General features: G+C 42.8%; 1 protein-coding gene across 1 annotated transcript in view; it reads left to right on the forward strand.

The window, feature by feature from the left end:
• LOC144499646 (NADP-dependent malic enzyme-like) overlaps window positions 1-27,120 on the forward strand; it is a 154,043-nt gene that overhangs the window by 122,483 nt on the left and 4,440 nt on the right. Inside the window, exons 9-14 of the mRNA XM_078221873.1 lie at window positions 11,882-11,979; window positions 12,620-12,733; window positions 16,326-16,431; window positions 22,626-22,768; window positions 24,278-24,451; window positions 25,653-25,751. Coding sequence (XP_078077999.1) covers window positions 11,882-11,979; window positions 12,620-12,733; window positions 16,326-16,431; window positions 22,626-22,768; window positions 24,278-24,451; window positions 25,653-25,751 — 734 coding nt within the window. The remainder of the gene's footprint in view (window positions 1-11,881; window positions 11,980-12,619; window positions 12,734-16,325; window positions 16,432-22,625; window positions 22,769-24,277; window positions 24,452-25,652; window positions 25,752-27,120) is intronic.

Genomic DNA, 27,120 nt, shown 5'->3' on the forward strand with positions numbered 1-27,120 from the left:
GAAGCAGCTGAAGATGTTTGGGCCTAGCACACGTTTTGCTATGTTAGTTACCCTGACAGTTATCTCCTTCCACTTTCCCACCATTTCAATAATCTTCCTTCAATCCCTCCCAACTTGTAATGTATTTGCTGCTCTGCACTGGGGTGAACATACACAGATTGCCTGATTGGTTTGTGGAATGTCATTGTTCAATCCACAAGCACCACCCTGAACTTCCAGTCACTTCTCACTTTATTGTCGCATCCCACTCTCACTCTGATCTCTCTGTTCATCTCTTCCTAAACTGTTCCAAATATGCATCAAGCAAATTTGAGGAAAAGCACCTTTCAGTCAGACAGTTTGCAGCCTTGCTATGAACATCAAGTTGAACAACAGCACCAAGGCCTGGGACATCATGGTTTAAATTATGTTTTGGCAGACAGTGAGTGCTGGTGATGAAGAATAACTCCACCAGGACCATTAGTAGTGGAAGATGTATGATTTTGTGCTTGGGTTGGGAATCCCCTATTGTTACAGGCCCAGTTGGGTAGTTCCCACCCCTGGATCTAAATGTCTTTCTTCACTCGGTTGTTTGCTTACGTAAGCCTTCTCCTCTTTGCCAGATTTCACATGCTTGCCCTCAAAGTTCATCAAACTAAAACATCAGGCAGAATTTAACAACCTACCAGATTGGAAACCTGATTGCTACAGCAGCAGGCTTTTTCGTAACTGTTCAGCTCAATAATGGCATTAGCAGCCCCTCATGGGGTCTCCAAAGGAATTAGCTAGGTTGTCACATGACGAGGTGGAGATAGGGACAGCAATGGAAAGTGCAGAACACTCCAAGCTCCTCTCAGCTGAGCTTCAAGTTCATCCATGAAGAGGACAATTCTATAGCATCGGCAGAAAATATGTGAAGTTCTAGCAACTTTTCCTGAGGCAGATTGGAGAGGGGTTTGTCTCAAACATGAATGCCATGATGTCCCAGGCCTTGGTGCTGTTGTTGACCTCAATGGGAAGAGAAGTCACCTGCTTGGAGAATCAGACATGGACAGTAACCAAGTGCATGCTTGGTCTGACCAATTGGTTGCACATTCAAAATCTACTTGCTGAAATAGGATGGAGGAAAACCTCACCTTAACTGTTCAGCATCTCTCTGAAGTGCAGCAAGTTTAGGTGGACCATGAGAGGGAAGACGGAGAAATGCTTCAGGCACTCAAGTTCCTTCCCTCATACCCACCGGCCTCCCGTGACCGTCTTGTTAGAGCTCCACATGCTGCCTGCTGTCCCAATGGGATGACCCTGCACAATTACACACAGGGCAGACTTTGGCAAAAGACATTTATTGCAGACATTTCAGCTGTCAGAGCAACAGAGAGGACTGGAGTTGTAAGAGGCGAAAGGAGTCCTCCCTCCAACTCCCTTGTCATTCTCTTTGGTGCTTTTTTCCAGTCCTCTCTGCAGTGCAATGAATTGCAAGGCACTGGACGCCGTATCATTCTGGACACCCTTGCTGGGGCATATTCAAGGTCACCCGCAGATTTGTCCAGGCACCTGAATTGCCACTTCAGCAACCCAATGACTTGCTCAATGAGGTATTTGTGCTCGTGTGGTATAGATAGTCTTTTTCCTCTACATCAGTGGTAGGTGTCATCACCCCTGTCCTTCAAGGCTAGGTCTTGTCTCCAAGAAGCTAGCTGCTCACTATGGAAATGTTAAGATCTTTGGGAGATGTAACTGGTCCAGAATGAGGGCGTCATGGCAACTTCCAAGAAAGCTTGCATAGACATGCATGAAAACCTTCTAGTAATCATATACAGCTGAACATTTACGTCGTGGAATTCTTTTCAATTGACAATAACTATTGGTTTATTTGAAGGTCCCTGATTGCCTTGTGTTTGCACTCACTGATTCTTTGTTGCAAATGCAAGAGTCCTCTGAATCTGACTTTTCCCAGCAACTGAGGAGGAAGCTCCATAAATATCCCCAACCTCACTGATGGGGGACGCCAGCACATCAGGACAAAAGTCAAGGATGAAGTGCTGAATGAGTGAACCACCTTGTCCTCTTCCTGAGGTCCCCAACATCACAGATGTCAGCATTCCACCATTTCAATTAATTCCACACACTGTCAACAAAAGGCTGGAGAAATGTATGCTACAAAAGCAATGGGTCGCGACAACATGCCGGCAAAAGTACTGAAGACCTGTGCTACAGAACTAGCCATGCTCCTAGCCAAGCTGTTCCAGTACATCTATAATACTGACATGTACCTGGCAAAGGGTAAAATTGTCCAGGTGTGTCTTGTCCACAAAAAACGGGACAGATTCAATCCGGCCGATTACTACTGCATCAGTTTACTTTTGATCGTTAAGTGATGAAAGGTGTCATCAACAGTGCTATCAAGAGGCATTTACATGGGGAGGCAATGGCCTAGTGGTATTATCACTAGACTATTAATCCAGAAACTCAGCCAGTTTTCTGGGGACCCGGGTTTGAATCCCACCACGGCAGATAGTGGAAGTTGAATTCAATAAAAAATATCTCGAATTAAGAATCTACCGATGACCATGAAACCATTGTCGATTGTCAGAAAAACCCATCTGGTTCACTAATGTCCTTTAGGGAAGGAAGTCTGCCATCCTTACCTGGTCTGGTCTACACGTGATTCCAGAGCCACAGCAATGTGGTTGACTCTCAACTGCCCTCGGGTAACTAGGGATGGGCAATAAATGCTGACCAGCCAACGACGCCCATGTCCCAGGAATGAATAAAAACCTGCTCGCTGGTGCTCAGTTTGGGTTCTGCCAGGGGTACTCAGCTGCTGATCCCATTACAACATTGGTCCAGATGTGGACAAAAGAGCCATAGAACATAGAACAGTACAGCACAGAACAGGCCCTTCGGCCCACGATGTTGTGCCGACCTTCATCTGAAACCAAGATCAAGCTATCCCACTCCCTACCATCCTGGTGTGCTCCATGTGCCTATCCAATAACCGCTTAGGTTATTGGATAGGCATAGGGAGGAGGTAAGAGTGATTACCCTTGACATCAAGGCAGCATTTGACTGAGTGTCGCATCAGACAGGCCTAGTAAAATTGAAGTCAATAGGAATCAGGGGTGGAGGGAGCAGGGGGCAGATTTCCACTGGTTGGTGTTTTATGTACCACAAAGGAAGATGGTTGTGGTTGTTGGAAGTCAATCATCTCATTCCCAGGACATCACTGCAAGAGTTCCTCATGGTAGTGTCCGAGACCCATCGATCTTCAGCTGTTTCATCAGTGGCCTTCCCTCCATCATAATGTCAAGAATAGGGATGATCGCCATTGTTCAGCATCATTTGCAACTCCTCAGATACTGAAGCAGTCTGTGCCCAATTGCAGCAAGACCGAAACATCATTCAAGCTTGGGCAGGAACATTCATGCCACACAAATGCCGGACAGTGACCATCTCCAACAGCAGAGAATCTAACCATTTCTCCTTGATATTCAATGACATTGCTAGTACTGTTTCCCCCATTCTCAACATCCTGAGGGTCACCATTGACTAGAAACTGAACTGGACCAGCCATATAAACACTGTGGCTACAAGAGCATGTCTGAGGCTAGGAATCCTGTGGCATATAATTCACCATTGAATTTCCAAAGCTTATCCACCATCTACAAAGTACAGGTTAAGTGGGTGATGGAATGATCGTCTCTTGCCTGGATGGGTGCTACTCCAATAACAGTCAAGAAACTCTAATGCCATTAAGAACAAAGCAGCCTGCTTGATCACTCCATCCACCAACTTACGCAATCCGTCTCTCCACAATTGATGCGCTGTGGCAGCAGTGTACCATCTAGAAGAGGGACTGCAGCAACTCACCAACACTCTTTCAACAGCACCTTCCAAACTCACAACCTCTACCACCAAGAAGGACAAGCCACACACCGTTCTGACTCAGAATTAGAGTAGGTTTCTTCACTGTCACTGGATCAAAATTATGGAACTCTTTATCTAACAGCACTGTGGGTGTACCTACACCCCATGGACTGCAGTAATCCAAGAAGACAGCTCATCACCTTTGGAAAGGCAATTAAGGATGGGCAACGAATGCTGGCATACTCAGACACACCCACATCACGTGAAAGAATAAAATAAGAATAAATGCAAAAGCGAGCTTAACTGGTGACTTTGGCAAACATGACATTAATCACCTGGGAGAAGCCTTGGGGGTATCTGTAAAATCCTGGAAATGTGACTAGCAGGTTTCCTGAAAGAGCCAGAGGCAAAGGAATTCAGGCTCTGGTAACTTTGGCGGTGCAGGCTGGAAAGTGACAATGCTACAATCCAATCATTCATGGTTTAATTCAGTGGTGGAGCCCGCTCAACGCACCAAAGGGTCTACTCCTACTCTTCTTACTTTTGTTCTTATGCCTTGTTCCAGGAGGCTGCAGATACTCTATGCTGGGGTTGTTGGCTCCTTTGAGCTGGATCCCTGTGTCCATCCTGTCTGTGCTGTGAAGCAGCTTATAGCTGAGGAGGAGGTATCTGCTGCTGTTGTTCCTCTTGTCCTTCACCAGAGGTCCAGGGTTGAGCTTCATAAACGGCTCTCATTGACAGCTGGTGGGGTGGAGATAAGATGAGTAAAATTCAGGTAGCAGAAAGAACCTGGAGAGCAGTGAAAGTGCATCCGCTTGGATCAAATCCTGGAAGCAAAAGCCTTTCTCCAAGGCGAGGAAGCAGGGAAGTGGAACTGATTGGATAGACCTAAAAAGGCAACAGGCCTGTGCTGTGCATTCATTGTTTCTGTAGAGGACACTCAATGAATACTATAAAATGAGTGAATTTGTACTTTTCTTCACTGTTGACCAGTAACTCTTCCATGGAATTTCATCCCCAGTCTTTTATTGTTTAATGTTATAGAAGGCAATGTCATGCAAGGATGTTAAAAGCTACAAACAAATTGCTATGCTGCATACTTGGCTGTCTTATTCCACGTACCTTTCCGTTCATGGAAGCAGGACCAATGACTCATTATTTCAGGGTTCTAACATTACTTTCCTATGAGACATTTTACAGGTTTGAAATGAAAATTGTAATCAAAATTATTATGAATGAAAGATTAGAATGAATATAATAGAATTTAGCATTTGTAGTTATTATCCTGCATTGTTCCCGATAAGCTTCCAAAAGCAACAACAGTTCAGACAGATGTTTAGTGACACCAGGTCATCGTCACAAAAATGCTGATCCAAAGCGATGTCAGTGGGGCACCAATAATATCCCTTCTAATCATAAGAAATTCAGTAATAAATATATCATTGCCTTATTCATTTCCAAAACCTACTTCATAAAGGAAATTGTACTGCTCTGCAATTCCGAAAGAAACTTTTCCTGTCTTCATGGTTTTGGTTTTTAACCCCTTTTACTTTTATTAATATCAAATTATCGGCAGTCGAAGAATGTGTCCCAGCTTCTCGCTCCCACCATCTCTCGCCTTTCTCACGTCCACCCAGACCATTCCCATTTTTGGTCCCCTGCATTCCCTTCACCACAACCAAATTCACCCAAGTCGAAGGTCCTGTTTTTATTACATTTTCACTTCCTGCGAATTCCCCCAAATTCAGGGATACCTTCTCCCTCTCCTATCAGTTGCTGAAATGCTCTTGAAACAATCTTCAGCACTTGGGACCCCTTTAGAAATGGCAGGTAGGTCCCAATTCCAGGACTCCTGTCTCCACCCCAGGGCTGTCTGAATTTCAGGAGTGCCTTTAAAGGGTTCAGGCTGGTTCCTGTCAAAAACCCACACCTGGCACTCCCAACGTGGCTGGCTCCATTGCAAAGATAGGCATATCCTACTCTCCATAACATTCATGGAGTCAGGCCAGGTTTTTTTTAAGCGTTGTGGTTCACGGTTCCTGAGAAGAGTCGTCATCCCCTGTCTGCATGAGGGAACGAACCCTTTTAGAATGAGAGTTCAAAAGGTTGTCCTCAGGACTAACCCCTGCCTCCCCTGGCGACGCCATCTAATGTCAAGGTAAGGCCCTCATACACACACCCCATGGTCCCTCATGCCACCCCCAGGGTGATTTGCTTGATTGACAGCTCTAGCTTTCTGATCTCTGTGGTCAATTTCAAAATGTATATTTGTACAGATTAAGTGGTTTCAAGGATGTGTGGTTTCTGGTATTCATACACTTGAGACTTTCATTGTCTTGTTGCAAAATTACTTTTTAATATAGTGGAAAGTAGTGAATGAAATGTTTTAAAGCTTTTTTATTAACCACCTATTGACATTCCAAAGTTTATTACTTCTGTACAGTGTATAGTGGGTCACTGGGCATTTAAGTGCCATAGCTTGGCATGTGGGAGGATGGAGGGGCATAGCTTGGCATTGGGGATTATGAGGGACCATGGGCATAGGTGTGGAGCATGAGGTGGAATGGATGGGGAATGTGGAGTGTGTGGAGATGTGAGGGTGGAGGACCTTTGTGGTTTTATTTTATTAGGATGAAGTCCCACAGTACTGAGGTAGGCTTTTTATGGTAGCCATAAAAGTAGGCTTTTTAAACAGGCTGCCTTGGCATCCGTCACCCCCTTAGGCTGCCTCCAACTTCTTTCCCAGGCCAACTGGCCCGACTCGAACCCGCACATCCCCCCCCCCCCCCTTTAGCAATGACAATCCTGTCTTTGCAGGCACTTGTTCCCAAACTAGCTGTTTTCCCAACTCCCACTTCCCGCCTTGGTGATGAAAATTTAAGCCACTGTTTTTAATTCCAGGCACAAAACTTGAAGAAAAATGTAGAGGCCTTAAAGAATTTACTGAGGGGATTTACTGGCATGGTAGCAAAATGAAAGAGTTTAGTATTTTGTACAGGCTGGACAAACTGGGGTTGTTCTCCCTACATCAGAGATAGTTAAGAGGAGATTTTCAAAATCCTGAAGTGTTTAGTTAGAGTAATTAAGGAGAAACTTTTTTCCAGTGGCACGTGAATCAATAACCAGGAAATAGATTTAAGGTGATTGACAAAGAGTTGACATGTGATCTGGAATTCATTCCCTGAGAGGGTGATAGAAGCAGATCCAATAATAATTTTCAAAAACGAATTGGATAAATATTTGAAGGCAAAAATGTACGTGGCTTTGGAAAAAAAACAAAGTGGACTTAATGTGATGGCTTTATCAATACTTTCGTGGGTTTTTGACAGGTTTGAAAGATTTTCTTCTTTGTTGCATCATTCTGTGCTTTTATGAAAAATTCTCATGAGGCTATATTAGAGAGAGCTTGGAATTCCTCCACTGTCTGGAGCATTCTTCCTTCAACCAATGCTACCAAAAAGAGATTAGTTAGTTAGTGATTCATTTGCTATTGTGTTAACTTGGTGCATGCTATTGATTGACAGGTTTGTCTGCATAACAGTCATTACACTTTAAAAATAATTCATTGGTTGTAAATCGCTGTGAGATATCCTGAGGACATGAACATTATTACATTCCTTCCTGAACATTCTGTACCCTGGTATTGGATAAACATTGTAATTCAGTCAGTTTGAGGCCAATGCCACCAAAATATTCAATTGTACTCGTCATAAAAGCTTTCATCTGCCAAAACTTTGCTGTCGAACGACTTATGGAGGTATTGCATCCAACAGTTTTCCCTGAGCTAGTGAATCACTGCCAGTCTGTTGGTTACCATACATTTTAATGTCAATTTTGTATGTAATACAGAGACCTCTCTTTCCCCACTCTTCAACAGCTCCATTACCTCATTGAAGCGGTTTGCTTTGGCCACTTCTGTTCGCTGTCAGGCTCATGGCTCAGATGCAGTCAGTTTTTCCTAAACAATCGCCATTTATTCTGAATACAGTTCCCAATGAAGATTGTGTCATCTTTATAGCTGTCTTGTCGATCCTAGCATCGGCTGAATACATAATGTCAAATATTCATTTCATGCAACCCTTTGTCTTCTGCTTGCACAAGCTTCTTAGGATCATAGAATCATTGTTGTTATTTTTCTGTTTTGTATAGCGTTGTCCTCCTCGCTATGTTACTATTTTAGTTCCTGCCTTCCAGTGTTGCTACCAGGTTTTTCCATTCATGTTGACATTAGGTGACCCTAGATGTGTATATTTTGATATAGCACCCGGAGGAAACCCACGTAGACACGGGGAGAATGTGCAAACTCCATCCAGACAGTCACCCAAGGCCGGAAATGAGGTCGGGTCACTGGCGCTGTGAGGCAGCAGTGCTTGCCACTGTGCTATCCTATAGAATTTGTAAAGATATATATATAGAAAGATACAGAATTTGTGAAGATAATGTAAAATGAAAGACCTTTTAACATGTTCAATGAGTCACCTCTCGCCAAATATCAATGTTCAGAGCGATTGGGAATGTTCCTACAAAGAACTCAAAAAGTTAGCATGCACATACAGCAAGCAATTAGAGAAGCGAATGGCATGTTGACCTTTATTGCAGTGGGATTGGAATGCAGGATTAACATAGGCTTGCCATAATTGTACAGAGTTTTGGTACGACCACATCTGGTGTACTGTGTACAGTTTCTGATTTCCATATTTAAGGAAGGATGTAGTTGCGTTGGAGGCAGTACAGTGTAGGTTCACTAGATTGGTCCCTGGAATGAGAGGATTATTGTATGATGAGAGGCTGAGTAAATAGGGTCTATATTCTCTTTGTCTCCCCTGGCTGAGGAACCAAGAACAAGAGGACCTAGTTTCGAGGGGGGGCTGATCATTTAGGACTAAGATGGGGAGAAATCTCTTCACTCAAAGGGTTGTGAATCTTTGGAATTCTGTATCCAGGGTTGCGGATGCTTCATGGTTGACTATATTTAAATCTGCATTAAATATATTTTTGGTGTCTCGGAATCAAGAGATATGGGGAATGGGCAGGAAAGTGGAGTTGACACTTGAGATCAGCCGTGATTGTATTGAATGGTGGAGCAAGCTCGATGGGCCACATGGTCTGTTCCTGCATCTATGTCTTGTGTTCTTACGATGTGGAGATGCCAGCGTTGGACTGGGGTAAACACAGTAAGAGTTTTAACAACTGTTAAAACGCTGCTCCTTCGTCAGATGGAACGAAGGAGCAGCGCTCCGAAAGCTAATGGCATTTGCTACCAAATAAACCTGTTGGGCTTTAACCTGGTGTTGTTAAAACTCTTGCTGTGTTCTTACTACTCAGAAGTGCCCGTGGTGCCTTTGTGAAGACTTGGGACATGAAAAGTTAACACACCTTGGGCGGGATTTTTCGACCATCTTCTCCCCAAGACTGGAAAATCCCGCCCGAGGTCAACAGACCTTTGCCAGAGTTACAATTCCCGTGGCGGACAGGATGGGAAATTTCCACCCCTTGTTTCAACAATAAGGTTCAAAGGGGATTTCCCTCCTAAATTAAAATAGAAACGGCTGTTCCTGGAGAAAATAGAGTTAGAAGGATTGACTGATAACATACTGTAGAAATAAAACTCTGTACTCACAATCCAGAATGTGGCAATGTTATGAAGGCGATAAGGCCAATGTGCAGAAGTGGCATCGTAATTTGCAATATTCTGAGAACTACACTTTAAAAAAAAATTGTTCCATTTTAATTTTGTACAGAAATGTGACTTTGCCCTCTTCCAGATTATTGCAGTCGTAAACTGCAAATTTTAACCTACTGCTTCACCAAGTGAGTGCTATGCATACAAGTGGTTAAAATAGGGGCAGATTACTTGCCTCCCCAATCTCCTCAGCTGCTGTTTGAGGCCCTTGTAACAGGCAAACAAGAGCCTCAGAATGTCAGGATCCACTGATCTAATTCAGACCCTAACATAGTTTGAACCCTGGGTTGCACATCATGTCGACTGCACCTAGGAAGGCTACCCTAAACAGAGCAAATTTGAAACATGGTGATGAAGCTCAGGAGTTAAGGTGGAGCAGAGGCACAAAGTTATTATTTGCCCAATCCAGCCCCACAACACACACTTGCCCCAAGTCAAAATTAGGAATGTAATGTTCATGACACAACTTAGAAAGTAATCGTGTGGAATTCTCCATTTCTGGTCCCAAAACACAAAACAGCCGTTTTTGTGTGTGAAAATGAGGCCAGCAGAATGGGGGAACAAGTGGCAGATGGAATTTAATACAGAGAAGTGTAAGCTGATGCTTTTAGGCCAAAGGATTAAGGCAGAGGCGATATATACTTAATGGTACAGTTTAAAAGAGCGTGCAGGAACGAAAGGACTTTGAAAGTGGCAGGACATATTGAGAGGGCGAGCAAATTGACAAAGCATATGGGATCTTGGACTTCATGTATTGAGTACAAAAGCAATGAAGTAATGCTGATGATCCTTTATAAAACTCCTATTAGGCCACAACTGGTGTATTGTGTCCAGTTCTGGTCACCACACTTTAAGAAGGATATGATGGTCTTTGAGAGGGTGCAGAGGAATTTTTCCCAGAATAGTTTCAGAAATAGGTGATTTTAGCTGCAGGGCTATGTTGGAGGAGTTAACGTTGTTCTCCTTGCAACAAAGGAGATTGAGAGGAGACTTGATAGAGGTGCACAAGATTATGATAGATTTGGATTAGGTACTTTAAGCTGATGGTGCAAGGACGAAGGGACACAAGAGTTAAGTTTTAGGGCAAAAGATAAAGGGAAAGAAGTTTTTTTAATGCAGCGAGTGGTAATGACCTGGAACCCACTGCCCATATTTGTGGTGGGAGTGCAGACGATGAATAGTTTCAGAAGGAAGTTGTATGGGTACTTTAACTTACAGGGCCTATGGGGTGGAGCAGGGGAATGGGACTGAGAGGATTGCTTCACAGAAAGCCAGCTTGAATTTCTTGGACTAACACCTCCTTCTGTACCTTTATTGACTCTGACACTGTGGAATCCCCTGGATTAAATTTATCTTTTAGTGTTGCAAAGAGTAATTTCTTATTAACTGCCAATCATTTTATTTAGGAATATTTATACCACCTGGAGCTGTTTACATTACTATATAACTGATTCATTCTGTGGAGGTATACTTAAAACCACTTGGTTCCCTTGATGAGTCAATGTCTGTTTAGTTTGGTTCTAAGTGAATTGTGGTTTGTTCAGGAGGCCCCATGGAATTATTGCAGAACAATATTTCATTCTCATTATTATCAATATTATTGCTTTTGTTGGCAAAAGGAATTTCCTTCCAACATCCTAAACTAAACAAAATAAAAATGTGCTTTTTGAAATGCTAGTTTTGTTACAAGTGTTTGGCATCCTCCCTCGTTGCATCCTCGCACTATCAACTCATTCACTCACACACCTATAAACATGTCAAGAAAGTGGATTGCTTTTGATTTTCATTAAGCATATAGAAAATGACACATTATATGAAATTGATATTGGTAGAAGAAAAGTAAAAAATTCTACAAGGTAATACCCAAAAACATTATTTGCAAGTTTTCATTATGATTCTCAGTGAAAGCTTTTAATTATAATCTACTGTCAGTCAAATAGACATGCAATATGAATATAAATTCTTCTGTACACTATTTCCATCCAGTTATCATTCAATTTAAAACAAACAACTTTGTTAAAATTGCTGGCAGGAATTTTGCCAAAACCTGCCAATTTATTAAACACCGAGCAAAAGTACTGCCTCCATCTGGGTATGACTAGCAAACAAGGTCAGAAATTTTGGCATCATTAACAGCTAAATCTGTCTGGACAATCAGTGGGCTGGCCACCTTTCTAAAATAGTCTGCGATTGCTCCAAGTGTCATTCAAATATCTTCCTACATAGACAACTGTTCAAAATCAAATTAGGGTTCAGAGTATTCTGTTTATTTAATGCAGTTGATTGGAGCCTGTAATTTTTTTTTAATGTTTCAGAGTTTCTCGCTATAATTGCACCTGATTTTCTTCACAGGGACTGCATCTGTGGCAGTAGCTGGTATATTTGCTGCACTGAGAATCACCAAGAACAAACTTCATGATCATAAGTTTGTCTTCCAAGGAGCTGGCGAGGTAACATTACATGTCTCTCCTTTTTCATGTTTGTTTGATGGTACACATTTCGTGCCATCTTATCCTACCTTGAGCTGCAATAAGAGTACTTGAAGCACCAACATCTCTCTTTCAAGATTGGTCCAAGAGAGTATCATTTGGTTTTAACTCCTGTTCTGAACTTTTAAATTTCAAATACTATTGGCACTTTGATTTGCTCTTGCAACCATGCCAGTTGACTTGAAGGGTGGCGCATCCTCTACGCACTGTGTTGTAAAAACAGATATAATGAGTTTTGCCAAGTAAGGTGTGTTCCCTCTTTGAATTTCATTAGAGCAAAGGCGAGACTTGCCATGGTTACAGAGATGGCCTGATTGTCAAATTTGTTTTCAGTTATAGTTGTGGCTGATATCAATGGTGAATTAATTTTAACATCCTGCAACCACTTTACTACAGCATTAGTAGACTATGTGCAATATTTTAGTATTTATGGGGCGCTTGGTCTTCGTTACTGATGTGTTTTGTGATGCAGTCTCACCTCTGGGCTTTCATTTGAATGTTTTGTTTTTAACGTTAAAATTGCTGTATTAATTTGGTAATGAATTTGAATTTTGTAACATTGTTCTACATCATTAGCTATGACTTTATTAATGTATCACAGGCTGCCATGGGAATTGCTCAGCTCCTTGTGATGGCTATGGAAAAAGATGGAATCCCAAAGCAAGAAGCGCTAAAGAAGATTTGGATGGTGGACTCAAAGGGCCTTATTACTAAGGTACTTTAAAAAATGTTTTACTGTAACTTTAATTGATTTCTATAAAGTTTAATAATTTCTGTTTCTGTCTCTTTCTCTTCTGTGCTGCTTCTCTTTTAACTCTTTCTTCATTTTCTTCCTTTTCAGGTGGGAGTTACAGTTTGGTATGTTATAGTGTGATAATTGGAATGATGTGGTTTGGAAAAGAGCCCCCAATTACTGCAGGCTCTGTTAGTGTTGAGGCTTGCAGGGTGATGTAATGTTTCAGGTCACTTCTCCCCCCCCCCTCGCCTCGCTCATGCTATCCCTTATTCCCTTTACAACCGTAAGCCCCTCACTATCGCACTACGAATGTCCATTGCTATGGTTTGCTCTGATCTATCACTACCCCAGTCCCATTTTCTTTGAATGACAACTCAACTCCTGTATCCTATTATAGCTACTGTACAAGCACGTACTGCCCCCGCCAAGGGTGGGTACAAAGAAGCTAGAGGTCTCATCACCCTCGATCAGTTTCCCTATTTCCTCCTTCCTTCATCTTTCCTTCAAAGAGGCTTTGTTGTTAATGTTTTGTTAATTACGTTGTTACGGTTTAGAGAAAAAGGTGATGGGTATTAATTGTCTTTGAACATGTACAAATTGGCGATAGCTGAGACACTGGGTGGAGTGAGAGGAGAGTTGTGAGATTGAACAAGTCAATAAACTCTCTCCATAAAGAAAAATTCTGTCTTTGTTTCAGTTACACCAACAACTTCAATCATATTAACATTTTTTCCTTTCAAAATTCAATTTGCTTTTCATGAAAAGAAATAGAAGCAAAATGAAAAATACATTTTCTGCTGCTTTGCTCTCCAATGATGCCTTTCTCTCTCATTTCCCATTTCAGTGGCACCGTCCTGGCTTTGTTTCATTCTTACTAACCCAGACACCACCTAACTATCCCCAGCAATAGATTTTTTTCCCAATTCCACATCTCTAGAATCCCTCAAATATATTTTCTTGGAGTCCTCCTCCTCCTTATCAGACATATATAGTCAGCTTAAACTTGTATGTTGATGACCCCTTGGCTCTACCTCTCCACTGCACTTGTCTAGGTGCATTTCTATTTCAACATGCAGAATAACCTTCTCCTACTAACCATTGGGAAGTCAAAACCATTGCTTCAGATTGAGTCATGTTGTTTGCATTTGCAGCTTCAATGTCCTGTTTGACTCCATGTTGATTTTCCAATCCTATATATTCTGCATTACAAAGATCACAAGCCATATGAATACTGTGCTACAAGAACTGGTCAGAAGCGGAGACTTCTGCAGCAACTCACTTCCTGACTCCCCAAAGTCTGAAAACCAAAGCCCAAATAAGGAATGCGATGGAATACTCTCCACTTGCCCAAATGTGTGCAGTTCCAACACCACTTAAGCTTAACACCATTCAGGACAAAACAGCCTACTTGATTAGCACCAAATCAGCATCTTAAACATTCACTCCTTCCACCACTGACGCACAGTGGCAGCAGTGTGTACCACATAAAAGATACACTGCAGCAACTCACCAAAGCTTCTTCGACAGCACCTTCCAAACCCATACCTCCATTATCTTGAAGAGCACCACCGCCTGCACCTCACACCTTCCTGACTTGGTAATATATTCCTCTACTGTCGTTGGGTCAAAATTATGGAACTCCCAAACAGCACTGTGGGTGCACCTACACATCACATGGACTGTAGCAGTTCAAGAATGTGGTGCACCTCTCATCTTGTCAAGGACAGTTAGGAATGGGCAATAAATGTTGACCTTGCCGACAACACACACATTTTATGAAGAAATTTTTAAGATCACAATTTCCATCTCCATGATATTGACTCCTCTGTCCCTACCTGCTGCTAAAATTCACATCTATACTTTGCCACCTCTAGACCCGACCATTCCAATGTTCCCGCATTCTACCTGGAACTATTGGAAGTCATCACAAACTCAGTTGCCTGTGTCTTAACTTGCACCAATTCCTGCCCTATCACGGCTGTGCTCACTGACTTACATTGACTCCCATAAAGGACTTTAAAATTTTCATCCCTGTTTGCAAATCCCACTGTGGCCTTAGATCTCCCTATTTCTGTAATCTCCTCCAGCCAAGCAACCCTCTGTGATATCTGCACACCTCTGACTCTGGCCTTTTGTGAGTTCCCAATTATAATTGCTCCACCAGTGGTCGCTGTGCTTTCATGCTCTGAAATACACTCCCTACACTTCTTCACCACGCTTTCCACCTTTAAGACATTCTACCTCTTTAATCCCTCTTGTGCATTTGCAGTTATAATTGCTGCACTCTTGGTAAATGTGACTTTAGTTAAGTCAGCCCAAGCTCTGAAATACCTTCCCTTACACCTCTTACTCACATTCCTCCTTTTAAGACACTTCTTAAACCTACCACTTTGACCAAGCTTTTGATCATCAGACTTAATGGGCGGGAGTTTCCGGCCTCGCTCACCCCGAAACTGGAAAATCCTGCCCGAGGTCAACGGACATTTCCATGATCCACCCCTCGCCCACTCCGATTCCCGTGGTTAGTGGGATGGTAAAATTCCGGCCAATATCTCCTTGCGTAGCTCAGTGTCATACTTTGTCTTGTAATGCACCTGTGAAGTGCTTGGGCACATTTCATTGTGTTAAGATGCTATCTAGATACAAGCTGTTTTTCTTGTTGTCATCATCATCCTGGTTTTCCTTCCTGCACCCTCTGTAAACTTCAACTCATCCAGAACTCTGCTCCCCTGGCTCATGTTTGCCTGTAACATCCATCACTGATCCCCGTGTGCCTCACATGTGAGATTCTCATCCTTGAAAATAAATCTTCATATGGTTTCCCCAGTAGTTTGCCCTGTCCTCCCTCCAGTGCAACAGCATCCCATCCCCAAACCCACCAGTCCTTTAACTTTGCTTCTTTGTACAGCCATTCCCATTGCCCTGCCACTGACAACCTGGCTTTCTGTTGTGTAAGGATCCCAATTTCTGGAATTCCCTTCTCAGACCTCCCCCAACTTTCCTATAGACCCAACCTAAAAATCCAGTTCTTTAGCTAAATGTTTGGCCATTCCCCATTTCCCCCACCCCTCCCATACACTCACACATGTACACACACCACTGTCTTTCATGCGGTTGGCTCCTATTCTTTTTCCCTCATACCTCTGTACTTTGGAACAACTTTCTATGGTACAGTATATGAGTGCCAGTTGTTGTAAATGGCAGCAAGGTGTTCTGCGTAAGAGCAAATATAAAAAGCCAAATGCTGCTGCTTCAGTTTTGTGGGAGCATTGATGATTTAATAGTCTGAAACTAGTACAGCTGCTTAGCCCTTTAATCTTGAGTAAGAAAAAATAGTGACATTTGATTTGCTGGATATCAACGGCTGTGGTATCCCTCCATTTGCATTAGATTAAGGACCTGCAGCAAATCAAATACTTTGGAGATAGGGAAGTTTTATGTGGTGCACATTTGCTGATGAATGAAGAGACCAATCCATGAAAGGCAGGTTCTGCCCCAAGTTACCACATGTGGAATGGATGTGCTGCACATATAAAGTCTATTCTTAATGCTCCTTTCTGCTCTTGTTCAGGAAAGAAGCCAATTGACCCATGAAAAGGAGATGTTTGCTCAGGATCATCCACCAACAAAAAGCTTGGAAGAAGTTGTGAAGAAAGTTAAACCAACAGCTTTAATAGGTACAGTTAAAGAATGAATGACACTTAAAGTTTAAAGTTTATTTATTAGTGTCACAAGTAGGCTTACATTAACACTGCAATGAAGTTACTGTGAAAATCCCCTAGTCGTCACATTACGGCGCCTGTTCGAGTACACTGAGGGAGAATTTAGCATGGTCAATGCACCTAGTCAGCACATCTTTCGGACTGTGGGAGGAAACCAGAATATCCGGAGGAAATGCACACACACACGGGGAGAATGTGCAAACTCCGCCCAAGCCGGAAATCAAACCTGGGTCCCTGGCGCTGTGAGGCAGCAGTGCTAATCACTGTGCCACCGTGCCACCCCTACCTTACACTTGGGTTCATACTGAATGTTAATGTCAGATTATCACACTGAGCTACCATAAATAAGGAACAATTTATTACTCTATCTTAAACTGGAACTGTATGGAGATATTCAACTGGAAGTAGATTGAAGGCTGGACTTTATGTCCCCCCCAGCTGTATGTGTTTTCAGCAAGGGGGTAATTAAATTATATCAGGTGACCAGCCCACCACTTTCCCACCCAACCCTGACCCATTCTCCATAATGTGGAGATGCCGGCGTTGGACTGGGGTAAACACAGTAAGAAGTTTAACAACACCAGGTTAAAGTCCAACAGGTATAGGACCACCATTCTCCATAATTCAGGGCGGGATGGGTAAAGCACGCACTCAGCTGCTCATCCTCATGACTATTATGAACTTTAACTGCATAATTAAATGACAATTAATTTGTTATTAATTAATGAAGTATTGGAAAGTGCATCATTACAAGCTCATAATGTGGCTCATTTACGCTTGCCAGAAGCAACATACATTTGTACACAGAATCCAATCTCTGCAAACAAGAGGGATATGTTCAAGCACTGCACCTTTTCTGAATTATCCAGAAGTATGGGAGCCCGTTGTTACATATTGTTTTCTCCATGGCCATGTCTCAGCCAATCAAAGTAAATCTGCCAGACAATCAGCAAGCACCTTTTTTCTCTAGTGGTATAAATTGTTGTGAACATTTGAAATTTGGTATTCTTGCATTTGTCCTGATGAGTGCAAGACCAAAAGTTTCAGCAACATGTCTCTTTTTTCAGCAATATCCAAATTCTGTACAACCGACTTCTTAAAAATGAAATATGAGTTAGAAATCATAGAAATCATAGAAATCATAGAAACCCTACAGTGCAGAAGGAGGCCATTCGGCCCATCGAGTCTGCACCGACCACAATCCCACCCAGGCCCTACCCCCACATATTTACCCACTAATCTACGCATCTCAGGGGCAATTTTAACCTGGCCAATCAACCTAACCCGCACATCTTTGGACTGTGGGAGGAAACCGGAGCACCCGGAGGAAACCCACGCAAACACGAGGAGAATGTGCAAACTCCACACAGACAGTGACCCGAGCTGGGAATCGAACCCGGGACCCTGGAGCTGTGAAGCAGCAGTGCTAACCACTGTGCTACCGTTAGGATTAGCTTCAAGCATATTGTTTTCTTCTGTTACGTTTTTGTTGATCTTTTTTAAGAGTTTTATTCAAACAGTGATTTCAGCTGTCCCAGATCAGGGAATTTGTAGAGACTAATTAGTGTAGGATTGTCATACAGATTTGCAATTGCTGTCACATTACAAATATCATCAAAACCTGGTGTGAAAGTATTCATTTTCAAAAAGATAATGATGGAGGTTGTTGAAGGACAGCATTCCTTAATGTTTCCGATATTTTAGTGCCCTTGCAGCCCCTACTGTTAGTAACATTTGTGTGTGGTTTTATGCAAAGAAATAAATTTGTGGGCATCACAGTGGTACAGTGGTTAGCACTCCTGCATCACAGTGCCAGAGACCCGGGTTCGATTCCTGGCTTGGGTCACCGTCTGTGTGGAGTCTGCACGTTCTCCTCGTGTCTGCGTGGGTTTCCTCCGGGTGCTCCAGTTTCCTCCCACAGTTTGAAAGACATGATGGTTAGGTGCACCAGCCATGCTAAATTCTCACTCAGTGTACCTGAACAGGCGCTGGAGTATGGCGACCAGGGGATTTTCACAGTAACTTCATTGCTACTTGTGACACTAATAAATAAACTTTAAACACTCCATCCATATTGCAGCTATATAAGACCCTCGTCAGACGCCACTTGGAGTACTGTGCTCAGTTCTGGTCGCCTCATTACAGGAAGGATGTGGAAAAGATTGAAAGGGTGCAGAGGAGATTTACAAGGATGTTGCCTGGATTGAGTGGCATGCCTTATGAGGATAGGCTGAGGGAGCTCGGTCTTTTCTCCTTGGAGAGACGTAGGATGAGAGGAGACCTAATAGAGGTATATAAGATGTTGAGAGGCATAGATCGTGTGGACTCTCAGAGGCGTTTTCCCAGGGTGGAAATGGCTGCTACGAGAGGACACGGGTTTAAGGTGCTGGGGGGTAGATACAGGGGAAATGTTAGGGGGAAGTTTTTCACACACAGGGTGGTGGGCGAGTGGAATCGGCTGTCGTCAGTGGTGGTGGAGGCAAACTCAATAGGGTCTTTTAAGAGACTCCTGGATGAGTACATGGGACTTAATAGGATGGAGGGTTATAGGTAGGCCTAAAAGGTAGGGATATGTTCGGCACAACTTGTGGGGCCAAAGGGCCTGTTTTTGTGCTGTAGTTTTCTATGTTTCTATATATTTACTTCAAATGAACAGGTTTTCTTCTAATGAACACAGAGACAGCAGGTACTAACTGTTCCTTCCAACATTAGAGAAAGTTCAGCTGGCTGTCAAAAAGCCCTGCCCCAGGGTAAACTGAGGCTGAGATCTTTTGTGTTGAATATTTGGTGACTGAAGGGTGTTGCCCATATTTTCTTTGAACAAATAATCTCTATTTTTCAATCGACTTGTTTTTTTCATTTAAGGGAAATTTAGTCTAGGTAGCAAAAGCCATCCTGTCTTAGTATTCATCATCCAGTTTCCTCCACCCAACCCACCCCACCCTCCATTCTGTCAGTTACTGCATTTTTCTGGCCATTTCTATTTCCACACTGTGTGTTCATAATCACAGTTAGAATAAACCAGGGTTTCCATATTGCTGGTACACTTCCTTTGCTTCAACACTCCACGTCAGCAACAACCTTCTTGCACTTTAACCTCTTCCTGTCATTTGTTCCCTCCCTGTAACTTTAGGATTTGCTTAACCTGACTATAGTTTCTATGCTCCTCTTGAACAGGAGCTGGGATTAAAGCCCTAACTGAGGTTATCAAATTCAAACTCGCGTGTTTCTATAATGGTATTGAAAGCTGGTGCTGAAGGGATAGGGGGACGACTGAAGGGTAAATCCGAAACTGGTGCAGAACAATACAACAACAACAACATGCATTTATATTGTGCCTTCAAATTACCACGGGTGGTTCATTGGATTGTTATTTAAAGAAAATAGCCACTAAGTCATGTAAGGAAATATTAGGACAGGTGGCAAAGTTTAGTCAAATAGGAAGCATATAGAACATAGAACATTACAGCGCAGTACAGGCCCTTCGGCCCTCGATGTTGCGCCGACCAGTGAAACCAATCTAAATCCCATCTAACCTACACTATTCCAATATCATCCATATGTTTACTCAATGACCATTTAAATGCCCTTAATGTTGGCGAGTCCACTACTGCTGCAGGCAGGGCATTCCACGCCCATACCAGTCTCTAAGTGAAGAACCTATCTCTGACATCTGTCCTATATCTATCTCCCCTCAATTTAAAGCTATGTCCCCTCGTGCTAGCTATCACCATCTGAGGAAAAAGGCTCTCATTATCCACCCTATCAAATCCTCTGATCATCTTGTATGCCTCTATTAAGTCACCTCTTAACCTTCTCTCTAACGAAAACAACCTCAAGTCCCTCAGCCTTTCCTCATAAGACCTTCCCACCATACCAGGCAACATCCTGGTAAATCTCCTCTGCACCCTTTCCAATGCATCCACATCCTTCCTACATGTTCCTAAGGAACATTTTAAAGGGAGGAAGGTGGAGAGACTCAAGAAAGGAATTTCAGATCTAATGGCTTCAGTGGTTAAAGCCATGGTCTCCATTGTAGAGCAATTAAAATCAGTGAAATGGAAGAGGTCAGCATCAGACGAGTACAGACATCTCGGAGGGTCATGGGGTTGGAGTAGTTTAGTGAGATATGGAGGGGAAAAACTCAAAAGGGGTTTTAAAACAGGGGTGAGAATTTTAAAATTGGGATGGTTGATTGACTTGGAGTCATTGTAGGCCAGCGAGCAAAGGGGTGAAAAATGAGCAGGACTTGGTGCAACTGAGAAGATGGGCAGCACATAGCCTCAACATTACAGAGAATACGAGAAACAAGCCAGGAGTACATTGGATTAGTTAAAAGGAACATCTGAGGGCTTCAGCAGCAGATGGGCAGAGATGATACAGAATAATGTTACAAAGGTTGGATGGCCTTAGTGATGGTGTAGATATGAGGTTGGAAGCTTATCTTGGGGTCAGACCATCTGGTTCTGTCTTAGACAGCTGCCAGGAAAATGTCTCTGGCCTCCACATCTTTTGTTTGTGGCTATAGTCAATGCAGGGCTCTTTTAAAAAGAAAAACTAACCAGGACTGGATCCAAGAGTTTGGTCCACAGTGAGAGAAAGATAACACAGCGCAGTTCTACAGGGAAACCATATGGAGAGGAGTTGAAGTGACAGGAACTCAACAACTTCACATCCCTGTGGGCTCAGTATTGTTGAACTTTGAAATAATTAAGTTTTCCACATATGGCAGTTCACTCAGGTCATGAGTAGTAAAGTGAATAGCTTTTACAGTCCTTAAGAGAAATTATATAATTTAATATTTAAATGACTGAATTCATAGTTAAGTACCATTATGCTCAGGTTCAAATCAGTCGCAATTGTGGACCCCAGTGAGGTGTACGAAAGGAGATGTGAACATCACCAGTACACAACAGGCCAGGGAAGTGGCCTGAACTTCCAACACCCGGATTATTTTTTAATGCTGCAGATTGGCCTTCTTAGCTGGAGCCAAGTAAGTTATTATCAGAAGGATAGTCCCCGCTCTCCACAGCTGAGAGGGTACTGGGCATTACTGGAGATGTGGGTGTCATAGTGTTTGCACCCGCTTGGCCCAATTGAAAGAGAGGCTCTGCAAACTCTGGTGAGTTCAGTGCTGGAAGCTTGCTCCCAGGGGAAGGGCCGAAAGCTTGCTCCCAGGGGAAGGGCCGAAAGCTTGCTCCCAGGGAAAGGGCCGAAAGCTTGCTCCCAGGGGATGCGCCGTGATCCAAGAACACAAACTTTGACGAAGGGTCATCCAAACTCAAAATGCTGGCACTATTCTCTCTCCACAGATGCTGTCAGACCTTATGAGATTTTCCAGCATTTTCTGTTTTTATTTCCTATTTCAGCATCCCTTATGCAGCATTTGATGGATTGAATGATTTGACAAGCAAAAATTCACATTCTGTCCAGGCCTCTCATTGCTACTCATGCTTTTGTCATGTAGAATTTGATTAGCATGTAGGAAGAAGCTTCTGGTTCTTCATTAGTTTACAGATCAAGCAACCTGGCTTGGTCATACAGTCAGTTCATCTCCATCACTCTTGTAATGGGCAAGAGAAGTCATTTTCTATTTTAACCCTTGGTCAGCTGCAATAAGTTGAAAATAATTTTTGAATCACAGGTAAACTAATTTTTAAATTTTATCTGTGTTATCTCGTCATGCAGCTAAAATATTCCTAAGGACAAAGGGTAGAATTTTCCGGCAGCATTCGCCCCAAAGTCGGAAAATCCCTCCCGAGGTAAACGGACCTTTGCATGGTCCGTGTCCCACCTGCTACTATTCCGTTGGCAGGCGGAACGGGAAAATTCCACCCAAACGCTCTGCTTTAGACACACTGTAAATGTTTGCAGCTACTGCATCTTGTTGTAAATGGTTATTTCAAATGATCTTTTATGAAAAGAGGAGAGGTTTTAAACCCTCCCTCTCACCACCTCCCTCTCGTTTTAATTATAAAATGAAAGCTGTCATTTTGCTCCCTTTGTCTGGGCCTGGAAATATCCCATAGCGTTGCTGCAGTTAAAGAGAACCGACATGCAGCACTGAATGTGTTTAAATCTCCAAATACTTCAGTGACAAAAATGTTGAGGCTGAATAACCGCATCATTCTTATTTTGTATTTTCCCAGGAGTAGCAGCCATTAGGGGAGCCTTTACAGAGCAAATATTAAAGGAAATGGCTTCACATAATGAACATCCAATTATTTTTGCTTTGAGTAATCCGACCAGCAAGTCAGAGTGCACAGCAGAGGCCTGTTATCGACTGACTGAAGTAAGAAATCTACACGGTATTTGCTTCTTCAAGCCAAGTTCTGTTTATTTGAAGACAAGTTTTATAATGCAGTGCATGAGATTAACATTTTTTGTGGGATACGTTAGCTTTAACCTCCTGTGGGTTTCCACCTCCACCAGGTGAAATACAAACCTCTTGTGTTCTTTGAGACGTCTTTCAACAATAGCCTAGTGATTTGAGTTGATATCATTTTAGAATCACTCCAAACAATCTCAGTTTCCAGCATTGGCACTGCTGCTCGTTGCACTATAATTGCATAAGTCTGACAAAGGATTAATTTCTTGCACAATCGTAAGTTACATAATTAAATTCGATGAAATATAGTGCTGAATTTTATGGGGGACATTGAAGTTACCAGGACCGTATGTCAGAGGCAATCCCTTTCCAGTGGTTGGCAGGACCCCGGGATGGCATTTTGCCAACTGCAACCAATTAGGAGGCTGCCACTGGGGTCACTGACCATTGAGAATGACAGCCAGCTCCCAAGAGCTCTCGGTCCAATCGCATAGCCAGCGTCCTCGACCGCACCACCTATAAGAGGTGGGGTACCAGTGAAGTGAGGTGAGTTTGGTTGGGAAAAGCTGGGGCCCTGGCAATCTGGATGTGGGTCAATTCTGAGGACACGGGTTCAAATCCCACCACGGCAACTGGTGAAATTTGAATTCAATAAAAAATATCTGGAATTAAAAATCTATTGATGACCATGAAACCATTGTCAATTGTCGGAAAAACCCATCTGGTTCACTAATGTTCTTTAGTGAAAGAAATCTGCCGTCCAAACCTGGTCTGGCCTACATGTGACTCCAGAGCCACATCAATGTAGTTGACTTTCAACTACCTCCAAGGGCAACTCGGGATGGGCTATAAGTGCTGGCCAGCCAGTGACTCCCATGTCCCATGAATGAATTGCCACAGAAGGCCCTCCTTGGATCATATAACACCAATGGGAGGGCCCATTGCCATGTTGGGAGACTGTTAGGTAAACCTTAGCAGGAAGAGGAGCCTCTCATTGATTTTGATTTGATTTGGACCCTCCCATCACAGGCAAAACGCTGGTGGGAGTGGAAAGTGACCCTTTTATTAGTCACCTAAGTGGCTCAACTTGGGCAACCATGCCATCAAGTTTCCTTCCACTGATAATATACGGTGATGATGGAAAGATGTTGGGTTCCCCTCCCAATACCAGCCCTCTGACCTCTCAGTCCGATCTCAGTGGGCAGGGAAATCCAGCCCATAGCTTCGGATCCATTCTTTCTCCAATTTAAAGAAAGGTGATAATGAATAATTGAATCAGGGTGTAAGGGTATTTATTTTACATTCAGAGAGATTTCAGAGAGACAGTCTCTGTTGACACAAATTCTTTGTTACTGACACCATCTGTTCTAATGCATTGCTTATACAATAAATTCTGGAAATAATGAATACGTAAATATTTGATTTCTTTTATTAATTGGCATATTAAGTAATATATTTGATTACTATCTACAGGGCCGTGGAATATTTGCCAGTGGCAGTCCATTCAATCCTGTAACCCTTCCTGACGGTCGTACCTTTGTCCCAGGACAGGGCAACAACGCCTACATTTTCCCTGGAGTTGCACTTGGAGTTATCGCATGTGGACTGAGACACATCGAAGAAGAGGTCTTCCTCATTGCAGCCGAGGTTTGCATCAATGAACTCCCAGTTTCTGGAGTTACTGCAAAATTATTTTTAAAATGACATTTCTTTCTTCTCGTATGGCTGAACAAAAATGTTTTTTTTTGCAAGTACAAATGCACAACTGCTTTATTAATAGGAAAGTTGACCTCTCCCTGTACACCATCCTTTGACTATCCTGTCTTCTTACAGACAAGAGGAACATTCAAGAAAGAAGAGCAAAACTTGCATTTGCATTGTCCATTTAGATGTGTCAAAAGGTCCAACTGTATTGTGCTTTTAACTTGCAGCATCTAGTTAGCTGTAGGGAAAATAAGTTCATCAATCTCGGATTCTTTTATTATTTCTTTTCCTGCAGTCATGCAAGTATAGTGAAACGAGGATTAGTTTCTAATCCTCATTATTACATAACTCCCTTCATTTTAAAAAAAGCAGAAGGCAAAGAAACAGACTGTTCTCTCTACAAGGAACTACCCAACTTGAAATGGTTGGCATTATATATTCATGATCCCTCATCCACTTCAACTCCCAATCATTAGTGTTATATGTTTATAATATGGGTGTTTGTGTATATAGGTAGTTATATAGAAATATATATGTAATATAATATCTATGTGATTATTCATATTTTAAGCAAAAATGATCATGACACACAAGTATATGAAAGAACTATAGTGTTTGCAACTGTGGCATCATATGCCAGTACAAAGCACATATTGACAATCACAGGTAACCTGTGTCCTTTGCTGGGATACTGTTCATGGAATACATATGGTAGTATTGTCATTGCTATGATGTATTGGAGTACAGCTACCACATTGACTTTATCCAGTTTTAGAAATTATATCTTCAATGGTGGGTTCAGAATCCTCCTTTTTGTAGTTTTCTTCACTTTTCTTTCATCTCTAGTTCTCTTTGCATTCATCAAGTGTGGAATAGGGGATCTGTACCCAGATATAGGGGACCTATACCCAATGCCACTATAAAGCTAGTTTCAAGGAGAGCGTCCCTCCCTGTGAAAAGTAAATGGAAACAGTAATTCTTGCAGAAAAGGACTCAAATTCTTTACATTTTAACAATTGAAGTACAAAACAAGTGTTCATAGTAAACGAGGCATATGGCGGCGGTAAATTAGTGATACTCGGTCCCACTTTCTTTAATGCTGCACGAATCCCAGTTGCGTGATTTAATTTTTTTCTTTGCCCAGGTTGTTGCTGAACTAGTGACGGAGAAGAATCTTGCAGAAGGACGTCTGTACCCACCGCTAAGCACCATCAGAGATGTTTCATTCAAGATTGCCACAAAGGTAAACAAATATTTTCTTAATTTTTTATTCATTCGTGGGACATGGATGTCGCTGTCTGGCCACCATTTATTACAGTAAGAAGTCTCATAACACCAGGTTAAAGTCCAACAGGTTTATTTGGTAGCAAATACCATAAGCTTTCGGAGCACTGCTCCTTCGTCAGATGGAGTGGATATCTGCTCTCAAACAGTGCAAACAGACACAGAAATCAAGTTACAGAATACTAATTAGAATGCGAATCTCTACAGCCAGCCAGGTCTTAAAGGTACAGACAATGTGGGTGGAGGGAGCATTCAACACAGGTTAAAGAGATGTGTATTGTCTCCAGACAGAACAGCTAGTGAGATTCTGCAAGATCAGGGGGAAAGCTGTGGGGGTTACTGATAATGTGACATAAATCCAACATCCCGGTTTAGGCCGTCCTCATGTGTGCGGAACTTGGCTATCAGTTTCTGCTCAGCGACTCTGCGCTGTCGTGTGTCGTGAAGGCCGCCTTGGAGAATGCTTACCTGAAGATCCAAGGCTGAATGCCCGTGACTGCTGAAGTGCTCCCCCACAGGAAGAGAACAGTCTTGCCTGGTGATTGTCGAGCGGTGTTCATTCATCCGTTGTCGTAGCGTCTACTTGGTTGCATGGTACATTGGGGAAACCATGCAGATGCTACGACAACGGATGAATGAACACTGCTCGACAATCACCAGGCAAGACTGTTCTCTTCCTGTGGGGGAGCACTTCAGCAGTCACGGGCATTCAGCCTTGGATCTTCAGGTAAGCGTTCTCCAAGGCGGCCTTCACGACACACGACAGCGCAGAGTCGCTGAGCAGAAACTGATAGCCAAGTTCCGCACACATGAGGACGGCCTAAACCGGGATGTTGGATTTATGTCACATTATCAGTAACCCCCACAGCTTTCCCCCTGATCTTGCAGAATCTCACTAGCTGTTCTGTCTGGAGACAATACACATCTCTTTAACCTGTGTTGAATGCCCCCTCCATCCACATTGTCTGTACCTTTAAGACCTGGCTGGCTGTAGAGATTCGCATTCTAATTAGTATTCTGTAACTTGATTTCTGTGTCTGTGCACTGTTTGAGAGCAGATATCCACTCCATCTGACGAAGGAGCAGTGCTCCGAAAGCTTATGGTATTTGCTACCAAATAAACCTGTTGGACTTTAACCTGGTGTTGTGAGACTTCTTACTGTGCTTACCCCAGTCCAACGCCAGCATCTCCACATCAGCATTTATTACCCATCCCTAGTTGCCCTTGAAGGACAGTTGAGAGTCAACCACATTGCTATGGCTCTGGAGTCACATGTAGGTCAGACCAGGTAAGAATAGCAGATTTCCTTCCCTAAAGGACATTAGTG

Source organism: Mustelus asterias, chromosome 10, assembly GCF_964213995.1.
Source record: "Mustelus asterias chromosome 10, sMusAst1.hap1.1, whole genome shotgun sequence".
NCBI classification, from domain to species: domain Eukaryota; kingdom Metazoa; phylum Chordata; class Chondrichthyes; order Carcharhiniformes; family Triakidae; genus Mustelus; species Mustelus asterias.